The sequence below is a fragment of the Pogonomyrmex barbatus genome, unplaced genomic scaffold, assembly GCF_055798465.1.
Source record: "Pogonomyrmex barbatus isolate J1 unplaced genomic scaffold, ASM5579846v1 scaffold2, whole genome shotgun sequence".
NCBI classification, from domain to species: Eukaryota; Metazoa; Arthropoda; class Insecta; order Hymenoptera; family Formicidae; genus Pogonomyrmex; species Pogonomyrmex barbatus.
Window position 1 is genome coordinate 20,515,765 of NW_028297116.1, and position 21,329 is coordinate 20,537,093.

Consider the following 21,329-nt stretch of genomic DNA (forward strand, 5'->3'; position numbering starts at 1 on the left):
GTACGATAAAATTGCAATTCTGTGACATCATATAAAAAATTATCATAGTAATTTCGGAATAATGAGCTACGTAACGTTACTTAGTCACTGTTACTTAGTTATCGTTCGTATTATTTAATTACTGTTCGGATGAAATCTAACTGTACCCTTCAATAAAATGTGAAAATAAAACGGAACGGTATTGGTTGGTTCTTACTTTAAAATATTCACTAAAGATGACAGACACTATAGCGAAATCGAACTCGAAATAAACAACACACATCGTGAGAAAACTGAGAAATCCTATAGTAAGGCGTTTGTACATTGTAAAAAGGTTGAATCAGAGATTGGAAGCCGATAGGAAGTCGATAGGAAGCTCTTTCCATGTTTACGTCTTAAAACATTTGTATCTGGTCTTATTCCGTATAACAGTGCGATTATCTATGCAGACATTTAAATGCCTCTCTGGGATTTGAGGATGCGAAAAATATCAGGAATGCAATTCAGGAATGTATTTTTAAACATTTACATATACTTCAGCGTTTAAAAATTTAAATAATACAAGAAATAATTCTACTTTAGTAGTTAAATTAGAAATAATTCTACTTTTTCTATTTAAATATAGATAGAATAAGTAAATATAGATAGATAAGAATAAATGTAGAATTACTTCTTGTATTATTTAAATTTTTAAACGCTGAAGTATATGTAAACGTTAAATATTAAATGTAAATGTTAAATACTAAAGTATCTAAATTATATAGAATTACTTCTTGTATTATTTAAATTTTTAAGCGCTGAAGTATATGTAAATGTTTAAAAATACATAAATTGCATTCCTGATATTTTTCGCATTCTCAAATCCCAGAGAGGCATTTAAATGTCTCATTCTGCATAGATAATTGCACTGTTATACGGAACAAGACCAAATACTGTCAGTAGTTAATACTACGTATTAAATATTAAAATATAATTAAACATAAAAAAGAAATAAAAATGAAAAATGTCTTGTCCTTTCTCCATCTCGATTTAAAATTTTTGAATTTAAGATAATATGTGATTGAAAATTCATTATCGGCTGCAATGAATGGCAATATAGTACATTTATTACACAAATACTAAAAGAAACTTAAATTTAACTAAATGACTGAATTAAATGACAATTTAAAATGGAAATTTTATAAAAAAAATTAAATTTATTACATTTTTCGGAATCATAGTGTTCTACACATTGCGTGTTTTAAATTGATACGGCGTAATATACAATTCGAAACAATTCGAAAACAGCGCGATCGTCGATCTGATAAATGCATAAGTGCATTCAAGCCAACAAAGCAGTTAAGCCTGCTCGTCGAGCGATTGAATGTGATTGGTGTTTACCTTTGGATTTAACCAAAATCCACACACACACACACACACACACACACACACACACACACACACACACACACACACACACACACACACACACACACACACACACCACACCACACCACACACACACACACACACACACACACACACACACACAAATAAAAATTAATTATATTCAATTGTTCATAGACATAGTTGTTTTGCTAGCTGGAATATCGTCCATATCTCCGTCTTAGTATGAACAAATCTTGATTTCAAAATCACATTTTATTCTTATTTTTGTATCCCTCGACGATAGACTCATTATAATTCTGAATTAACGGTTCGCTGACCAACCGTTGTGGTCGGTCAATCAACTATCTTCGGTGTTTATTACCTTTTTCGCTGCTCTGCTCTAGGAAATTAATCAGCACGACAGACTTATCAAAAATCTTGAGTGCATTCGCCTAAATTTGAACGGTCAGTTGGCGAACAGTTGGCATACTCGAGATCGTAAATAAGCTCCTGATCGATACCAGCCATACTTTTAAGCTGGCAATATATATCATATTGAAAATCATATTTGATATATTTCAGTACTATAGATTACTTGTCAAATTATATATTCTATTTAAGTTGATTATTAATTTTTCAAATATTTTTAAATCAAATTAAATTGTCCATCAACTTATAAAAAATGCGTAAAAATATATACCTTCTGCTAAATTCTTAAAAGAAACAAAGAAAAGCATTTTTTTCTTTTATTAAAAATTTTTTTAAATTTGTTCTTTTCTAAAATTATATATTTCATGAAAAAGAATTGTATTTCTTTTAACTTATTACGTATGAAAGTAACTTTACGTGTGTACATGACTTTATGCGTATATACTTGATCGCATTTACAAACTTTTTGAAGCTGACCTACTTCTTTTCAAGCATTCTGTAAGCAGTATATTCTATGAGAAAAATTCATAGGATCTCCAGTGTTCTTTTTATCGAGGATTTAAAGTGTACAATACACCGTATAGCTACCCTTCGTTCAAAGGTAGCAGCGCGATCTCGTTGGCTCTCGTTAGAAATCGCGTGGCTATCGTGCGCGATAACCGCGCTATATTGTAGTTTCAAATTATTACGATAAAGTCCGGTAAAGTCATTAGCGTACGGTATAGAAAAAAAAATATGCAGGCATAACCGGCGAGCAGATCATGTCAAGCGAGATGCGTCGACGGTAATGCATTCGACGTCTTGTAAATTCGATGGTGACTAATGGCAGTCGACCGCGTAAAAGCGATGACGTCGTGTCAACATCGATCAGCGGTTCATAACCGGCTTATCCACGCGTAATCACACGTAAAGATCTAATAATCGTCGCGTGATAACGCTATTCTCCGCGGAGACAATGGCCCGCTTTCTCATGCGATTCCGATCCCCCGGGTTTTTCTCACGTGTCCGCCATAACATAAACGCCGCTTACCGTCTTCATTAAAATGTCATGCTATATCCGTCCCGCCGATATTAATTGGTTTACCACGACGTCGGTTTAAGAACTCATTAATAATTGTCATTAATAATTGATCGTAAATCATCTTCCGTTCGAAGAGTACTTTTGTCTAAGGTTCGTGTCTTCCCGTTCTATATTTAACGCTGTATTGTATTGTTTGATTTTCATTTGGTTCCGAGCGTTGTTTGTCTAATATGGAAATTGATTAAATGTTACTCGTTTGAGTTAACGAAGTACTCAGTTATGGACTATCCAATTAACTGACAATTGCTATTGCTCTAGCTTTTAATTATCTGCCTTATTATATGCCAAGTTCAATTTGTAATACTAAATTTTTGCAAAAAAAAAATTTTTTGGGTTACATGTTTCATATTTTTGTGCTATTTTTTTTTTCTTCTGAAGTTCCCAGTTTCTTTTTTACAAACGTTTCTATTAATATTTGTATTAATTAAATAATTCGTCATCTCAAAGCACTTTTTGATCGACGACTATCGTTGCTTACATTTTATTTCATTGCAACAAATATTAACTTTATACTAATAATAGTAATGTGTAGCAGAAGTTCCTCCATCTTTCTCTCTCTTTTCCGGATAAATATACATGCGCACCGGTATCCAAAATACGGCATCGTAAAAACATTCCAATATCAAGTGCGAGAGGCATTTCAACTCTCTACCGTGTGCGGAACGGGTTATTATCGAAACAGTAAATTTAGCAATACGACCGGTACGATACATTAAAACAGAAACGCCGGTAAACTCTGTTGGTTCATCCTGACCCAGATAGTCGGGCAGTCTCTGTTTCGTCGTATTTATAGGAAGTATCTCCGAGAGTCCGGTTCTTTCGATCTCCGATTTTGATCCGGGCACTCTCCATACCGAACGGATGGCGCGTAAAAGGCGACGCGCTCGAATGACACGCTGCTTGGAATTTCAATAACAATCACTAGCGACCGGTTAAGATAACTTCTGGCAAGTAATCCGATAGCGTTCTATTGATATCCGAGCTATAGCATTTTAAACGTTGAACGAAATCGATCCCAGTTGTAGTAGTATCCCTGTATAGTAGTATACCTATAATATAAAGATCATGAAGTTATTACGAGATTTTACGATCCTCTTGTCCCAGTTGGCGTTTGTATGATAGACTTTCCATGAAGCTTCCTCCAGATCATCACGTGTAAACGCACATTTCGCGTGTTGTAATTTAGTATAATGTTTAGTAATTGCTACTTGATGATGTAAGGAAGAATGATCATTCTCGATACGCTGTCGAACGAAATAAAAAGTTAAGCCGTCGCTGATTTCGCGATCGGAAGTTTGAAGTGGGCGACTTAATGGGAACAGCTACGATCAATTATAAGCGAACGAAGAAAAATGAAATACCATTCGTCATTCTTGTACGGAAAATTATACGAGAGTTTTTCTCAAATAATGCCGCGGTGTGTTCGGTCGTACAAAGGAGAAACAAGGAGAGACTTTTTATCAGCCGGGCTTGATCAGTTTGCCAGGTTGAGCCGTGACGTGTCGGATTTACCGTACAAAAACAGACCCCGACGAATCATCGCGAAACGATTGCTGTAAGCGCGGTGCGCAACGCGTCCTTTGATTTTGATTTAAACCCGCCTGCACGCGGATACGCGTGCAACAATGTTCACTGTTGACAGTGAATTACCGTCGCCGATGCCGATGCCATCGTTAATTTCTCGATTCTAATGCAATCGAAAAGTCCACCGCGCATAAATCTACGCGTAAATTATCGCCGGCCAACTTATCTTGATGACATCGTAATATATCACGTTCTAAACACAAATTACTTTTCGTGGAACCATTCATTTCTACCATGTGTCCATGTCTGAACTGATCAATTTCCGCAACATTTTGTTCCGACCTTTTATGGTGTTTGTTATGGTGTTTGTTATGGACTGTTTACTTTCAAAACCAGTTGCTGTGGGCTACGACGGTTCTCTTTTCCTAGGAAATATTTATATTTTCTTAATCTTAAAAAATTGCAATTTCTTTGAGTACGACATAAAATATTAATATCGAGGTCTAAAGAAACTAGAAAAAGGCAAATGTACATGAGAAACATTAATTATCTTTTATTTCTTTTAAACAAATAATTGGACAAAATAATGACTTGCGAACTATTGCTAAATTTAGTTTGTTGATATAAACATGTAAATGAAAGAATATTTTCGTATTTATTCTTAATAACGCAATATTAAAAAGCGACCGATAATTAGCGTAGATATATGTTTCTATCTATGATTCTATTTTTTTATTCCTAAATTCTTTTTTAATTGAGAAGAAAATGGTGTATATTATTTATTATTTTTAAAGATTTAAAATGATTTTAAAACTGAAAATAATTAAACATTAAAATCAGTTTGATCTGATGTTTTGTAGTAAAATCAGAACGAGAAAACGCTATGACACGGATTTCAATTATTCAGGAAATTGCATCATGATATATAAGCAAGCGTGTTTCCACCGAGCACCCAGTACATCGAATGTATAATTTCGTCTTATTAGATTTGCGCACTTAGTAGCCCGAATGGGGAAACTTCGAACCGAGTAGCAATTCTTCGCGTCAAGTAGCGATAATTAACGATCACGGGCGCTGAATCACGGGGAGATCACGGCGCGATGCAGATATTTTAGAATCAGGATTCATGATATTGGACATTTCTTACGAACATGTCCGTCCGGGCATTGCGCAACGGAATGCCATTAGTCTTCGTTAGAAGCAGGATCGCGCGCATCTCGCGACGCACATTTACGAGCTAGGCATAAATCTATCATTACATTGGTTGCGCCGCGCTGCAATGGCTGCAACGACAATGCCGCACTTCTTTGTAATGCATTCTGTGCCTTGGGTGCATCCTTGTCACATTGTTGACACACGTTTACAATGATAATTCTGCATTGTCACGCGATGTCACCGTTACCTCGTTGCAGATACATACATACGCATGTGTATAATTACGTGCAATTAACGCAGAGATGGACTCCTTTTGTTCAAAACGAATCACTTTTATTTCGGGAAATTTTGATTTTGAAACCTCAAACACATCTCGATTCGTCGCTCGCGATCGGTCAAAAGTTAGTTTATCCGCAAATTTATTATTGATATTGTCGTCGCTTCCGCTTTAAGATTTCGCTTGTTAATCCCGAACTTCACAATGGAATGTCATCCGAGAACTATCGGATTATCTCGTTATTATTTCATCTTCTCTTTTTCGTGAGCTTTTCGCGTCGCCGAGGCGTCCGATAAAGCGGGGATCGTTCATATATTATCAGGTGTCGTGGCGTCACCAGCGACTTCTAAAGTGATCGTACATAGTTAATTAGTAGAAGAATGTCCGATTAAAACTAGGTCACGCGACTGACGTCCATCTCCATGCCTGACCGGGTGATGATAGTTATTCTTAGTTCTCGAAGAGATGCGAGAGAGGGCCGCCGCAAATTGCAGGGGTGCATTGTTGACATCATCCCGCATTCTCGCGTTGTTCACGTGAATGAACGTTATTGCATCTCGTTGGCCGGCACGAGAGCGAGAAGTTCAAGGACATCTGTCCGATCGTTTTAATGTTCACGCTAATCGATTAATCGCTTTCGCCATCAACGATAAATGTATCATACTTAAAGATTGAATCGTTGTTCCTTGCTTTCCTTTTCTTTAAAAATATAAATTTCATTATGTTTGATTATGAAATTTCGTTTGATATTGCAAATATCTTTTACGAGGTCTTATTTGCATGCGTTAAATGCGTAATAAGTATTATTACGTATTATTTTTCGCTTCCGTTTATTTAGCCAGACCGCTTCGCTGTATCAGATCCTTCCGTCCCTCTACTTAAATCTGCACCACCATCCCAAATTTTTGTTTTCCTGTAGCAGATGCACCTGCCGCAGGTGCAGGTTTCTCACCAATAAGATGACGTAGGGCAACGGCCAGAGTGCGGATCGAATAATCTTTTCATGTAGTTCAATTACACGATATGTTATTCATATATTAAAAATATATTTACATCTCTAATTGATCTATTTGTTACACACATATTAATTAATAAACAAATGTTTAATAATTAGCATCGAGCATGAATTTTCTTAACAATAAGAATTTAAAAAATCAGATTTAACACTTAAAATGTGAATTTACATATGATATGAGCTAAAAAATGTGACATTAATGGATCAATTATGCACTGTTAAATATTTCATTTATGCAAGTACACATACAGTTAATTCTTAAATTTTTGAATTATAGGTATTGTCATAAGCTTGTTATTGTTTTTCATACATTGAAGGCTTTTCATTTGCCAGTAAAATTGTATGCGTGACTGGGAAAAATTCATCGTGCACAATTGTGAATGTCGCAGCTTAAGTAATATTATGCACATTTAAAAATACGATGATGGCGATAAATATGACAGGCGTCAGTCTTTGAAAACGTTGAAAATAGCACGGAATCATAAACAAGATCGCATTGCGAATCAAATTTATTAAAAGCAAGAAACAAAACGAAGCAGTTGAAATTGATATTTCAAAGAATTAACGTTGTACGAGTTTTAGGAATTATTTAGTTTTTAGGAATTATATCGATGTATCTAATTCTACGGAGAGCAACCAATTAAAGATACATCAATATACACATTTCAGTTTTTGCTACAGCAATGCCGAGAGATAAAATCAAAGTGAGAGATGGCTGGAGGCAAAATCTATAAAAATCTATCTATTTGACTGTAATAAGTTTCTTGACTAGTGTTGACTTACTTAATTCTAACTATAAACTACCTTAGGCAAGATATATTTTGTTTGCGGTTATTATCGTGGATGCTATTTCGCGGAGATCTTCTATCTTATCGTCTGTGTAAAATAAGTGTCGCTCGCAAGCGTCGCGTCCTCGATAGAAAAGTCGAACCCGCGGAAGATTTCATGCTTATCGCGTAAAAAGCGGGAATGCAACTGCGCAGCGATATCAGCCGCTCGCTATTTCTGCTGATAGAAAGAGAGGATACGAAGTACAAAGTTATCCGTCGATATCGATGCGTTTCGCTCATGGATTGCGAAGGTCGGAAGAGCGCGACCATGTATACGACGCGATTGCTTTTTCAAATTTCCGATAATCATTATTTACCGGATGCCATGGTCAGAGACTCACGTGTTCTAATGTCGGATGTTGCAACTTCCATTCGTAAATTATTTCCATTCGTCAATATAATTATATATATTTAAAATTAATACGGTTAATCTAAATAATAACGGCGTAACATAATTTCTGGATTATTAAATTTTAAATCACATATTTCTTAATTTTAAATTTCAATATATTTAAAAATAAAATATTACATTTAAAAAAAAAGACAATTTTAATATTTTGCTTGCTAAAGGTTAATTTTCAATTTAAGATACAACTTTCTTACATGATCTTAAAACTCTTAAGATTTCCGATATTACATACAGGAAATTGCTTCTTTCGTATCACGAAATTATATTGGAAATTTTTTTTTTCATTGAAAAAGTTATGTTTTAATATATTATAAAATAACAAAGTAAAAATATAATAGCTTTTACTTAAAGTATATATTTTTAAGGCAAGAAAGATTTATATGTGTTGCCAAATTAAATATGAAGTCTAACAAAAAAATCTTTTATGTTAAGTGCTATTTGTTTTTCGCGCACACGCGAATGCTACTGTCGTATAATTTAACATTAAGAAGTTAATTGTTTTAAAAAGTTAATTAGAATATTGTGATATTTAAAGATGTCAATACTTCCTTCTAAGTAAAGCATACTTTTTTTTATCGATAACGACACAAAGTAACGATACTTTATCCGATATCGTAACTTTAACACGTGAACTTTCGCTTACCTTTTAGCGCTCCGTTTAATTCGCGAGCATGTGCCCAACATCACGCAGAAAGGATTTGCAAGTATTTAATCGGCGGAATCGGTTACATATGTAATACGTAGTCGTGTATTTTATTATAAAATGTTATTGCCATATCCAGTACATCAATGTACACCGAACGAGTAAACACACGAGACTATAAAGCAAACAATTCGGTATATTTCGGAGCTAGTATAAAAACATTGTAAAATAAAAACATTGAAGAAAATAAACAAAATTATAGTAGAATATGTGTTGCAATTATTGTAAAAACATGAAAATTATTTTTAAGAAAGTTTTTTTTTATGTAATGTATGTATATATAAATTCTTATGCATATTTTCATTTAATTAATCATTGCGAATTATTAATTTATTTACTCATTAATTTCACATTTAAATAACTTATTTTTATATTTATGTAAAATTGCTTTAATTTATTTTTTATGGGAAAAATATTTTATAATTTAATTAATAATCTTTTAAAATATTGTTAATTGAAAGATATATAAATGGATTTTTATGACTAGAGATATATAAATGATATTTTTTAATTATCGAATCGAATTTTTATTTAAAATCATATTTAGAATTAATAATGGAAGATTTTATAGAAAAGAGCGTTTAATGACATTTTGATAACAAAATGTGACAGTAACGAAATTTAATTAAATTCTACGAAAACTGAAATTTTCTGGAATAGTTTTATGTACAAGAAGTTTAGGAAAACATCCAGGACAAAATATAGTTACTTTATCATTAGAGCGCGATTAATATATATATTTTTGAAAGATACATGTGCAAAAATATACGTTCGTATGTTTTCACATCCGCGTAAGAAATGTTTCATCAGAATCATTTCCTCTGTTTTCGATAAACACGAATGGCGTAAGAAATGTTTCCTGTCGGTAAAATCGAGTTTACTATCAATCTTTCTGTCTGACAAGGATCCGTTGAAAAGTAATCACTTATTCGCAGAAACTGATATCGTTCGCCACATCGGAATTAATTTATTGCGTAATGTGTCATGCACATTAATAAGTTGCTAATATCGTTCATATCATGAGCTCGCGTCCAATAAGCTTCCGTTACTCAATGTGATATGAAAATACATGATAATGCCTATATCTACTGTGTTCACAGTTACATCAGGTCATCGCATGCCCTGGATAATATTATGGATTTTATTGCAACCTTAATGCAACACATGAGCGGCCAATAAAGTTATAGGAGATGGAAAAATTAACGGAAGTGACCAGGCTTGAACTCAGCATCCTTCGTTTATTATTCGTGACGTTTAGTCTACATGACCGCGACCTTCTCTTTGATAACTATTTATATTCAATTTCTTATTAATATTTAATTGACCTCCTTCTACTTCCTACAAAGTACTGATAATTCACAATGCAAAAATCTCGAAAATCATATTCTTCAATATAATATTAATTTTTTTCTCAATAAGAATTTGCTCAACTACGTACACTAATATGTTACGTACTTTAATACACATATTAGTACATATTAGTACATATATTTTATATATTACGCTGTATTATTGTTATCAGTTTGACATTGATTGAAAATTAAATAGATTATTTCTTGAGAAAACATAAAAGATCACTTTTAAATATCGATTAATGCATATAAATTAAATTTTAATTGAAAAGAGAAATCTTTTGTTCAATTAAATTTGTATTAAACAAAAGCTTATTATTTTCTTTATATATAAACAAGAAAATACAAGTGACATAGTCATTCGATAGCAAAATATTGTTATGTCTAGAAATATAAGTACTTGTTTAATTTATATGTAATCTTTATGAACATATCATGAGATCACGTGCACATTCGATAGACTCTCATTTTCTGTGGGTGGCCGTTGAACTTGATACAGGTTCTACGAACTGAGATGTATCTATGAATCTCAAAGCATGGGGTAGGGGCAGGAGAGGAGTGCACACATGCAAAATATATGCGTTAGCTATTTATATACGGGAAAATGTGCACTCGCTTTCTCCATGAGATACTTCTTTAAGAACCCACATCCCACACTCCTACGTGACATAGTTGTACGATAGAATATCAATAATAACATAAAACCAGAGTTGCGAGATGTTGCATTGCTAAAGCTTACGTATGTAAGCTAGCAAAGCGCATTTACGTGCTTTCCATGACATTGGATATTATGATATGTGTGTGACGACAATATGACCGTGTTAGTTACAATGACGGGACATTGTTACGGCATTCAATCTCTACATAGACATGTGTCATGAAAGCGCGTGTCTGTAAATATGACATAATATGAAATTGGTCTTAATATCGAGCTTGTAGTACAGAATTTATTACTCACTCTAGCATACGTCCATATAAATATGACGCATTCATTTATCTTTACGTATAGGAAATATCATATATGTGGTTACATAAAGCACTGAAAAAAAAATTATCTTTTGAAAATGTTCAAGTATAATAACAATTTCAATAAAATTATTTGAAATTTTATAGGAGTAAGTAATCTACTATCTAATGGATTTTATTACGACCGTAATAATTTCATCATTTTATGTGACTGTATTATGTTATTATCCTAAATTCCTCAGACCAATCTTGAATTAGGATTATTATATGTTTCAATATTATTATAAAACAAATATTATGCTATTTGTCGCAAAATGATATTTTTCTAACAGTTTTAATTATTGGAGAATATTTTTATTACATGTAAAAATTTAGTAATATGAATGAGTAAATTGTCTAGACACGATCGTAGGATAAGCCAAGCCACGTGTATTTTCTGTCTCGTGTTTTAGGGGCAAAGGACTCTGATCTGATGATTCTTTTGTCCAGATATTTCTTCCTTACTTTAATATATTACTCTATTATATTACATTATGGCAATATCCTGAAATATCTATAAAGTCCTTTTGAAACGTGATATCCCAGAGAGAACACGTGCTGAAGATTAAAAGAATAATTTGTTTATCCTATTTTGTTTGTATATCGTTTATGTAAATAATATATCATTAATATTATATATAATTAGATAATTTTATAATTATTTTATATACATTACATGAAGAATGATAATATTAGTTAATTTTCTCATGAAGATATAACAATTTCCCGGATTTAAATTCTTAATGATTTAAATCTTTCGGTACTGTTCGTTTAAAGCACTGTCACTGAAAAATAAAAAATATAAAAATTTTAAACTTATCGATAGCATTACTAAGTTTTCTTGCGAGGATATTGTGAATTTTATAGCATCTATCAACATCTGATCATTGCGTTCTTTGTATCATGATGACATTAGTACGCTAAAAATTTCAAGTGTCAAAGTTTCTGACAACGAATATGACATGTAGATGAAAACGTAGGCAGAAGGAAGACGAGCGCGGTAACGAAATCAAATTGGTTCGTGAGCGTCGTTAACCGCCATCGAATTGAGAGAAAGAGAGAGAGAGAGAGAGAGGGGGGGGGACAGAAAGAGAGAGAGAGACAGAGGGAGGAGTGGGTAGCAACGGGTGGTCGCGCGTGTGCATCGAGACGAGCGAGTTTCGTCTCTGATGACCGACGACATATCGAACGTCTTCTCGACCGGGAAAACAACCCGCGATCGCAAACGCGAAGTTACCTCTCGTGCAGTTACATCCCACGCGCTCCTCTTGTAACATTCCTCGTACAACATGGTTCGTGGTTCAACTCTCTGCAACAATTCCCGAAAATTAGCTCGAAATGAACAAAAGAAGTCTGGTGTCTAGACGACTGGATATTATTGACGTAAAGCGGGGACGACGGGGATCTTTTTTTCTGTCCCTTTCCGCTGGCCGTTCGATATTTGCATTTTCATCGCGATCATGAAATTCTGTAGTTTAATTAGCTCTCTTTTAATATTTTGCTCGTTTATTTGCTGTATTGTGCTACATATTAACTATCCGTCAAAAAGTTCTTTTTTTTTGTGTAAGCTAAAATGTAGTTTTGTGTTTGTGAAATAGACTTGTAAGTTATCATGAATGATAAAATAATTTAAATTTATATTTATCTATGTAATTTATAAATATAAAATATAAAATATTATAATAATATTCTGACATAAAAAATATGATGTGATATCTCGAATTTTTAATTAAAAATATGAATTAACAAGTTGTATGATTTTTTAAAAAAAGAATGATCGTTATTCCGTTGAAAATTATTTTATTTTAATAATTTTTTATACAAATGTAGATGTTAATAAATTAAAAAAAACAAATTTTTTAAAAAAAGAAGAAAGAGAAATACAGAAATAAATTTGGAAATAGATGCAGATAGAATGAAATATGAAAATTTGAATTATATACACATACATACGCACGCATGACGCGCGATTCGAACATTTGCATAATCACTGATAAAAAATTTGTAATTATTTTCACAAGATATATTTTTAAGATTGATTTATGAAAGCTTTTACTGTACGATTGGATGATATACGCGCTTCATATATTTGGTCTGAATTTTAAATATTTAGAATTGCCGTACTGTATCTCCAATTGTCTTATCAGCGCTATCGTATACTGCGCATTTAGCAGAACTTAATGATAATACAATGTCAATGACCTGATATATCAATGCAGACCTACCTGACACCAGTTTGTAGATACAATCATTTATCGTTCACCTTTTTACAATCGCTTTGAAAAAAATTTTCAAGAATCAAATGGATTTTTCAAAGGCTCACTTAATTTGATTTGATTTTCAATTTTTTTAAGATAACATCTCTTTGAATAATTGATCATTTTTTTAAACTTTTTATATTAATATAAAGAATCTAATGACATGAAAAACTCTCTTTTTTTTCTTGCTTTTTCTTTGTCTTCTCTCAGTTTGTACTCAAATATCATACGTAATATAATTTATATTTTAATATTTTTATTAAAAGGAATAATAAAATTATTTCTTTTAATAAAAATACAGCAATTCTATTGCTGTATTTTTCTCTTGTATTAAGTAAACAATTTTTATTACTGCTTTATACCTTAAAAGACGTGAGAGTAATGCATAATGTGCCAATGAAAACTTTCGTAATATTAAAAACAATGAAAAAAAATGCTCTGGGGTAATTTCATTATCTCACTTGGTTAATTAAACACAGTGTGCAAATACAAAATTATCTTATGACATCTTTATTTTCTTTATTCACAGACACAAATTAAATTTTATTTTACACAAGAGAAAATGCTGTTGTTCTGTTGGAAGTTGGAAGTTGTCTTCTTAAGATAAAAGATATAAAAAAACAAACAATATAATATTGATCACATAAATATAAGAGATCATTTCATTGTTTTTATTAAATTAAAAGAATAGAAAAAGAGAGTGTCTATGAAATATTGCTTTTTGAGATACATTTTTATGTGCCTTTACGTTTTCCGAATTAGTAGCTAAATCTTTTTCAAAAATATACTTAAATGTCCAGAAAAATTCGTTTCGGTCGAATCGCAATCAATTCTCCGCAAATATCAAATATTTCAAAATCTCGATACGTAGAGTCCATCAACCCGATAGAATTATTGCATCGCCGATATTGAAAATGCGGATCTCTCGCATGGTGATGAGATCCAGATCACGTATACACTATAATCTGTAGTCGCGCGATGAAGAATTGCGTGACCATGAACAAAGACCACCCTTGATCCTGGGCAGCACCGCGCAATTGTCACGAATTAGCGGCTGTTATCCGTGCGCGCGAGACGTGCGACTGTTCTACACGGACGTGATTTATCCGCGATCCGAAACACTTTGATTTTTGTCGCCGAATGTCGGTCAATCCTCGGCATCGCGCCCGACGTTTCGCCCGCTGCGACAAATCGCAAATTCGATTCACGTTCACGCTCGCGCGCGTCCACGAGGCGACGAAGCGCGATCGACGATAAATTCTGCCTGTTTCGTGTAGTACCGGCGAATCTATAAAGTTCATTCTAGACGTAAGATCGTATCTCCAAGGTGAAAGTCATAGCTCTCGGACTTGGCGAATTTTCAATTTCAATATCCACTCGGTTCGCCATTTTATTCCGCTAGTAAAGTAGAGTTCGATTTTACAACTTGTTAAAATGAATTTATACTTGCTGCAGTCTTGTACTGAATTTCTGTGTGGATACTAAAAAATAAGAAGAATAAAAAATGAATAATCGAAGATTTTATTTTTAGAAGTAGAATTAGAACATATTTTAAATAGCAAAAGAAGTTGTGAAGTAGATACAGATAAGAAATAAGGTAAAGGATATTACATTGAATTAATATGAAAAAAAAACAAATGAACAGTATACATTGAATTTCTATCTCTTAATTTAAAAAAAAAGTTTTTTTTACATAATTATCATTACATATTTATATATGTTAAACTATCTTTCAAAATTAAACTTATATAACTTGTGAAGTAAACGCATTTAAAAAGTTAAATTTAAGTGACACTTTAAAAATGTGAATATTTTTGGATAATTTTCTTGATGTAGCGTTCATATTCAAGTGTTATAATGATACACATAATTACAATTAATATTGACATCTTAATATTGATTATCTGTTTAACCAATCACCGAAATTCACGCTCTGGTATTACGTAACAGACCCAGTATATTGAATCAGTTCGAAGCTATATTAATTTTATTTTATAATCGATTTTATAATCGACCAGTTCTGCTCTTGAACCGATGACAATGTATCATTTATCGTTTTCGCATTGATTTCTTGAAGAAAAATTAATACTGCTAGAATACTTCTACTCTTTCTCTCTCTCTTAAATGTTTGAATAATCACAGTTCTACTCGCATGCTTCCACGGCGCCAATCTAATTGCATTGCAGGCGTGAAAAGAATCGTCGGAAATGCACGGGATGGATGTTTAGGAGTATATGTTCAAGCCAATAGTCCGCAATTGAACTTCGCTTTATTTGCTCTAACGGCAAACATTTAAATACAGCAAGCCTGGTCGAGAGCATCCTTTACGTGATTTATTCACTGTTGGATGTATAGATGAGCACGTTGCAACGCGAACAAAGCAAATGTAATTTTACCACGTAATGGAAGAATTTATAGAGTTATTAAATTTTTATGATGAATCATGGAAACCGCTTCTTTTTTCAATTTATATTTTATTTTTACGTCAATTTCTTTTATGATACAAAATATCTTGCGTTAAATATCTTGCAATAACTAATGCTATGCTAACGTTTATAAATTCTCGTAAAAGGAAAATTGAGTTTATATGATAAATTAAATTATGTACTCTCATAACTCAGTCTTAATGTAATTAAGACTGTAACAGTTAGTAGAGTTATTATGTTATTACGCGCGCTTACACAATCTTGTCAATAATGTAACAAAATCTAAATTAACAAAGTATCATTTTGATGTGCAGAAAAGCTCTGAAAAATGAAGGATGACGTAGACGAAGATGACTCCGGCACGTCCTCTTCGGGCAGCACGTCCGTGCCTGAAAGCACCATTGCATATGGGTAAGTCAAGATCCTCATATTTTATAAACCAAACATATTTTTATACGATGCGACGAAGATAGTATTTGCGATAAGAAAATTTTTAAAATTTTATTTCTTACCATTTCTACCAAACCTGCATCATTGTTATGGGATAAATTAGATAAAATCATATTCATGATTGATCATTAATCATCGAGGTAAATCACATATATGAATGCAATGATTAAGATATAATATTTTATCGAGAAGAAATATTTTATTGTAATATATCTCTCAATTAAATAATACGATATTACTTGTTAAAATTATAAGAAGAAAAATTTGATAAAATTAATTAAATGATCATAATTAGCTAAGTATTAAGTCGAAAACTTTATCACAACTTTTTAATTAGCCTTTAATTTATTTAATATTAGTTCATCTAAAAAAAAAATGCCTAGAGATTACTTTCTAATAAATCGATAATTGTAAATGGAACGTGAGCAAATTGATTTGATATGAAGAACTATTTCCATGATAAAACTATATTACAATATAGTAGAGGATAACATTAATTCACTCAATTATAGCTTCTTACGAATACAAACTTCCTAGATAATCACTGTTCTTCGTGCTCGGTTAATTAATCAACCGTAAGTGTGGCGCATTACTACACTTCCATTTAATCGGTTCCATTTTATCAACTTGTCGGTGTTACAGCACGGTTGATCAAAAGGGTTTCGCTTTTCGAGTTGTTAAACGAACCATGTCAAAGCTTTTACATCTACAAGCAAACATCGTTTTAAGCAAAAATCGACAAAAAACTTTTCATGAATTTCGTTCTCCATCTTTTTCTTCTTTCTCGGATAACAAAAACATCGTTAACAACAACAAAAACAATATCAATTATGTTTTGGAGTATTTAATAATTATATTAAAATTATTATAATATTTCATTTATATTAATATTGTATAAATCAATATGAAGCATTTATTGCAACCGAGAGAGATCCTTAGAGATCTCACTAATTTTTGTTTAATATTTCCAATTAACTGTATCTTTTGCATTTATTAATTTGAAATTTGAAAACAGATTTCTTATTAATACATAGGACCGTAGATTTAAAAGAACAGGTATATACGTACATAAAATATATGTACATAGAATGGATAATTTGGCACATTTCTTCATGCCTATGTAACACTTCTATTTTACCACTGTCCTCCACATATAAAATTGTATGATACATCGAAATCGTAGGCTATATCTTGTTTGTAGACAAACATAAGAAAGCAATACTTTGCACGCGTGCTCTTGGATTATATACCGCAATAAAAAGGTTATAAATGAATATTTGCTTTGAATGATAAAAAGAGGGCGGACAATGTCATGTTATACAAAATTATTGAACAGCGACAAATGTATGAAATATCACGTGGAATAAAATCTTATCGGATATTATGGTTAGCGTGATTATCGTTTCGAGAGTTAGGATGAATTTTATTTGTGCTTCGTTTGAAATATGATGTGGCTCGCGCGAAATATGCAGTTGAAAAAAAAAAATACGAATCGTCACATTTCGAACAGATCAGTTATCCGGAAATTCAATCCCTCACTTGGTATGTTTTTTCGGAACAAAAATTATTATCGATATTTTTCTGCATTTGTGAAAATTTAGTAAACTGCGCAGTCCGTTTTTTAGCCAATCTTCGCAGTTCTCTAACACGGTTTTAGATAGCTCTTGAAAATCTAAGTTTTCTTCAGCGTCTCTCATTCGCAATTTTATATGTAATAAAAGTCAGGCAAAATGCCGGCGACAACTCATCCGGCGATAACAAATCATCAATGATCGAAGCCTTGCCGTCAAAAACAAATTCTTTTAATAATAAACTATTTGCTTATAAGAAGTGGATGATAAAAATAGAACTACATTGTCATATTATTCTTCAATTATGATACATTAATATAGAAAAATGTGTAAAGATAATGTAAAGATTCCTGCGATAAATTAAATATCATAAGTATTATAAATTTTAATTGTAATTAATGATGAAATACAACTTTCATCTATGTACTTAATCACACAATTATAATTATCTATATGATTATGGATCATCATTTATATAATACACATAATTAATATCATAATTATAAATATACATAGTTATAAATATGGAGTGTTTTCACATCGTATTCATCTGAAGTAGATTGAAGTAAATATAAAAATAACTCTTCCTTGTGAGCGTGATATGAGAAGCATCCGTGCAATTAATTACATAGCTATATAATCTATATAATTATAGATTAACTATATAATTTATATAATTAAGCAAGATTATAAATACATGATCATAAACATCAATATTCTCGTTTTCCGTTCATCTAATTATAAGATATATTTAAAAAAAAAAAAATTTATTTTTCATTATGAACATAAGAAATGCAGAGAATTGTGAGAAAGGAAAAACGTATACATATCGACTTCATATACATACGCATTCCGAAATTCCCTTCTTATCACGGACCTATCGATGTGAGCGTAGCCTAATAACGTATCGTTATCACGCCAGGCGCACGGATAGACGACGCGGCGGGAGCAGACGAGGGGAACGACGATTGGTCGTCGTCGCGTGGGGGGGGAAGCGCTGATTGGTCGCTGGAGTAGGGATAGCACTCGTCGAGCAGTTCACATCCGACTGCCGTGAGTTGCGGTCTCGCTGGTGCGCTTCTTGTTTATCGCGCTCTTGCCGCACGTCTCTTTCCCTCGCCTTTTCCATTCGACTAGTTGGATCATCCCGTCGTACAGGCCGCGTGACGTTCACCGGCTGTCAATGAAATGCGCGATGTCGACGTGTCGCTGTCTCGACGGCGTGTCGCAGTTTTCTCTGTGAAAAACGCGTGGTTCTTCGCATGCACGCGCGCGCGCGCGCGCGAGCACGTATATATGCGTGCGTGACTGTATTTTTGGTGTGTATCTTTGGTTGCGACGTTTGTTGCGACCAGCAAGTAAACAGGTGACGCCGACGAGCGGAGCGAAACGGCGGTGCCGCGCCATGCCACGCCGCGCCGGTAGCGGTTGACCTTTTAAAACGTACGGTGCGTCGCGTGCAAATTGCGCGAAATAGCAGCGGCCGCTGATCGACAGCGTTTGAAATAAATCACCGCACCGCAACTGTACACACGCGGTGGACACCGTTCGGTATACTGTGTCAAGGCCACTGGCGTCCACTACGTAGCGCATTTCTCTGCGCAGTATCGGAGGAAGCGGGGAAAAGAGAAAAAATCTTCCACGTTCCGCGATCTGTCGGAAAAACTCGCGACTTCGCGGTCGCGCCTCGAAATCCGCGCCTCCGATCTGAAAGACAGTGTCAAAATTCGATATCAACTTCCGACGAACAAATAGCAAACGGTGGGGAAGCCTTGTGTGCGTGCATGACTGTTGAGCCCCGCAAGTTGGAACGACAAGTTTGCGTTTGTCAGATCACTATCGATGTTTCGATCGATGTAGAAAGATCGTGTGAAGGTGACAATCTGGATTTACCTCGCGAGTTTCAGTGAAGCCGTGCTTGTGCGCGAGGTCTGTAGGGAGTAGAGTTTATATGTCGCGGTTATACGCCGCTCTGATAGTCGCTGCACATCGATAAGGAACTCGCGGAACGATATATTGCGAGAATAGTCCCGTGGGAAACGACGGAACATTCAACGCCGCATCGACCAATCAAGTTCGACAACCTCTATAATGAGTCGTGAGATGTTCGTCGAATTCAAAGGCAATTGAAGAATTATTCGCCAAATAAGCTGTCGAATAATCGCCGATTAATTACCACTTATACCCGACTAATTCGGCCGACAAACAAGCCGTCACATCGTTGCGATAAGGACGATTGCATCGTCAGCGACGCTGCCGTTCTCCAATATGGCGAACGCGATACCGCTTGCCGCAAACTGTGTTTACCGGTGCAGTCGAACGATTTATTGAATAAATCTTGGACAAAATTGCAATATTGACAGTCATCGTTATTCCCTCGCTACATAAACATTGAAACGATATCGGTGGATCGAAAAATCGAATTGAAAAGTTACGATGGCCAACGACGACGGGCGAACGTATTTTTTACGGGCGGACGGATGAGAGAATTCTTTTGCACTGTGTAGAAAACGTATATTTTTTTGTATAAATGTACCTTGAAGTGTACGGCATGTGGCAGCAACAACAACCGCAGCAGCAGCAAGCGTATCTGAGGAGTTTGCCGCCGCAGCATCCGCAGCAGCAGGCTCTCCATCAAGGGATCATCGGCATGGACAACCGCGCGCATCAACAGCATCATCAGCATCATCGCGCTACCGTTATGGACCTACCGGTACCAAGGTCAGTCTCGTTGTCTTGTTACGAAATAAAGTCACCGAGTGCATCAAGGAGAACAGATATGCAGATGGGGATCGCGTCCAGTCGTGCTCGGATTCAAATCGAGTACGTCGTTGATCCTCGAGCAATTTCGTGGGGAGGATTTTTCCTTAGCTCGGTTAATCACAGCTTTCATTATCTTGACAATTCAGAATTTTCATGTTTTTAACGTAAAGCTTAATTACGATTTCATTTTTTTTTTTTTTTTTTTTTCCGAACAAAGATGTAACGAACGATGATTTTACTGTTTTACCTTTAGCCTTTATTATTTGTAAATATATATATATAATGAATGATAATGAGATGTATATTGATTTCACGACGCCACTTATGCTCCATAAATCGCATCCAAATGGAGAATATTTCTGAATCTCGGATCATTAATTTAATGACGCATTATTTGATCAATGTGAAATTAGTCTTTCCTTACGAATGTCTTAAGACAGTTCATTATTTATTGCAATTGTTCATATCTAAATATAAAATATCTTGAAAGTTAAGATCGAAGTTAAACTATCAATTTTGAGACAGTTTTTATAAAGATTTTTTTTTTAATCAAATATTGAGGAATGATAAGAGAAATTAATATGTAATTTTAATATGAATGAATAGTTTATCTATAGTATTAATATTTTTTATTAAAAAAACTTCTATTGATATATCATCTATATCAATAATGCATAATATAGAAAAATTATTATAGACATAATAATTTTTGTATATGAGCATGTTATAATGAA

The 21,329-nt window shown here is 33.7% G+C and overlaps 1 protein-coding gene across 4 annotated transcripts in view; it reads left to right on the top strand.

The window, feature by feature from the left end:
- LOC105430304 (uncharacterized) overlaps positions 1-21,329 on the top strand; it is an 85,272-nt gene that overhangs the window by 3,836 nt on the left and 60,107 nt on the right. For 2 of the 4 annotated variants that reach the window (XM_089077168.1, XM_089077171.1), the window contains exon 2: positions 16,126-16,222. In XM_089077168.1, coding sequence (XP_088933294.1) covers positions 16,140-16,222 — 83 coding nt within the window. In that variant the 5' untranslated portion in view covers positions 16,126-16,139. Of the gene's footprint in view, positions 1-12,395; positions 12,420-16,125; positions 16,223-18,878; positions 20,554-21,329 lie in introns of those variants that run through there. The other 2 variants (XM_089077170.1, XM_089077167.1) reach the window with 2 other exon arrangements.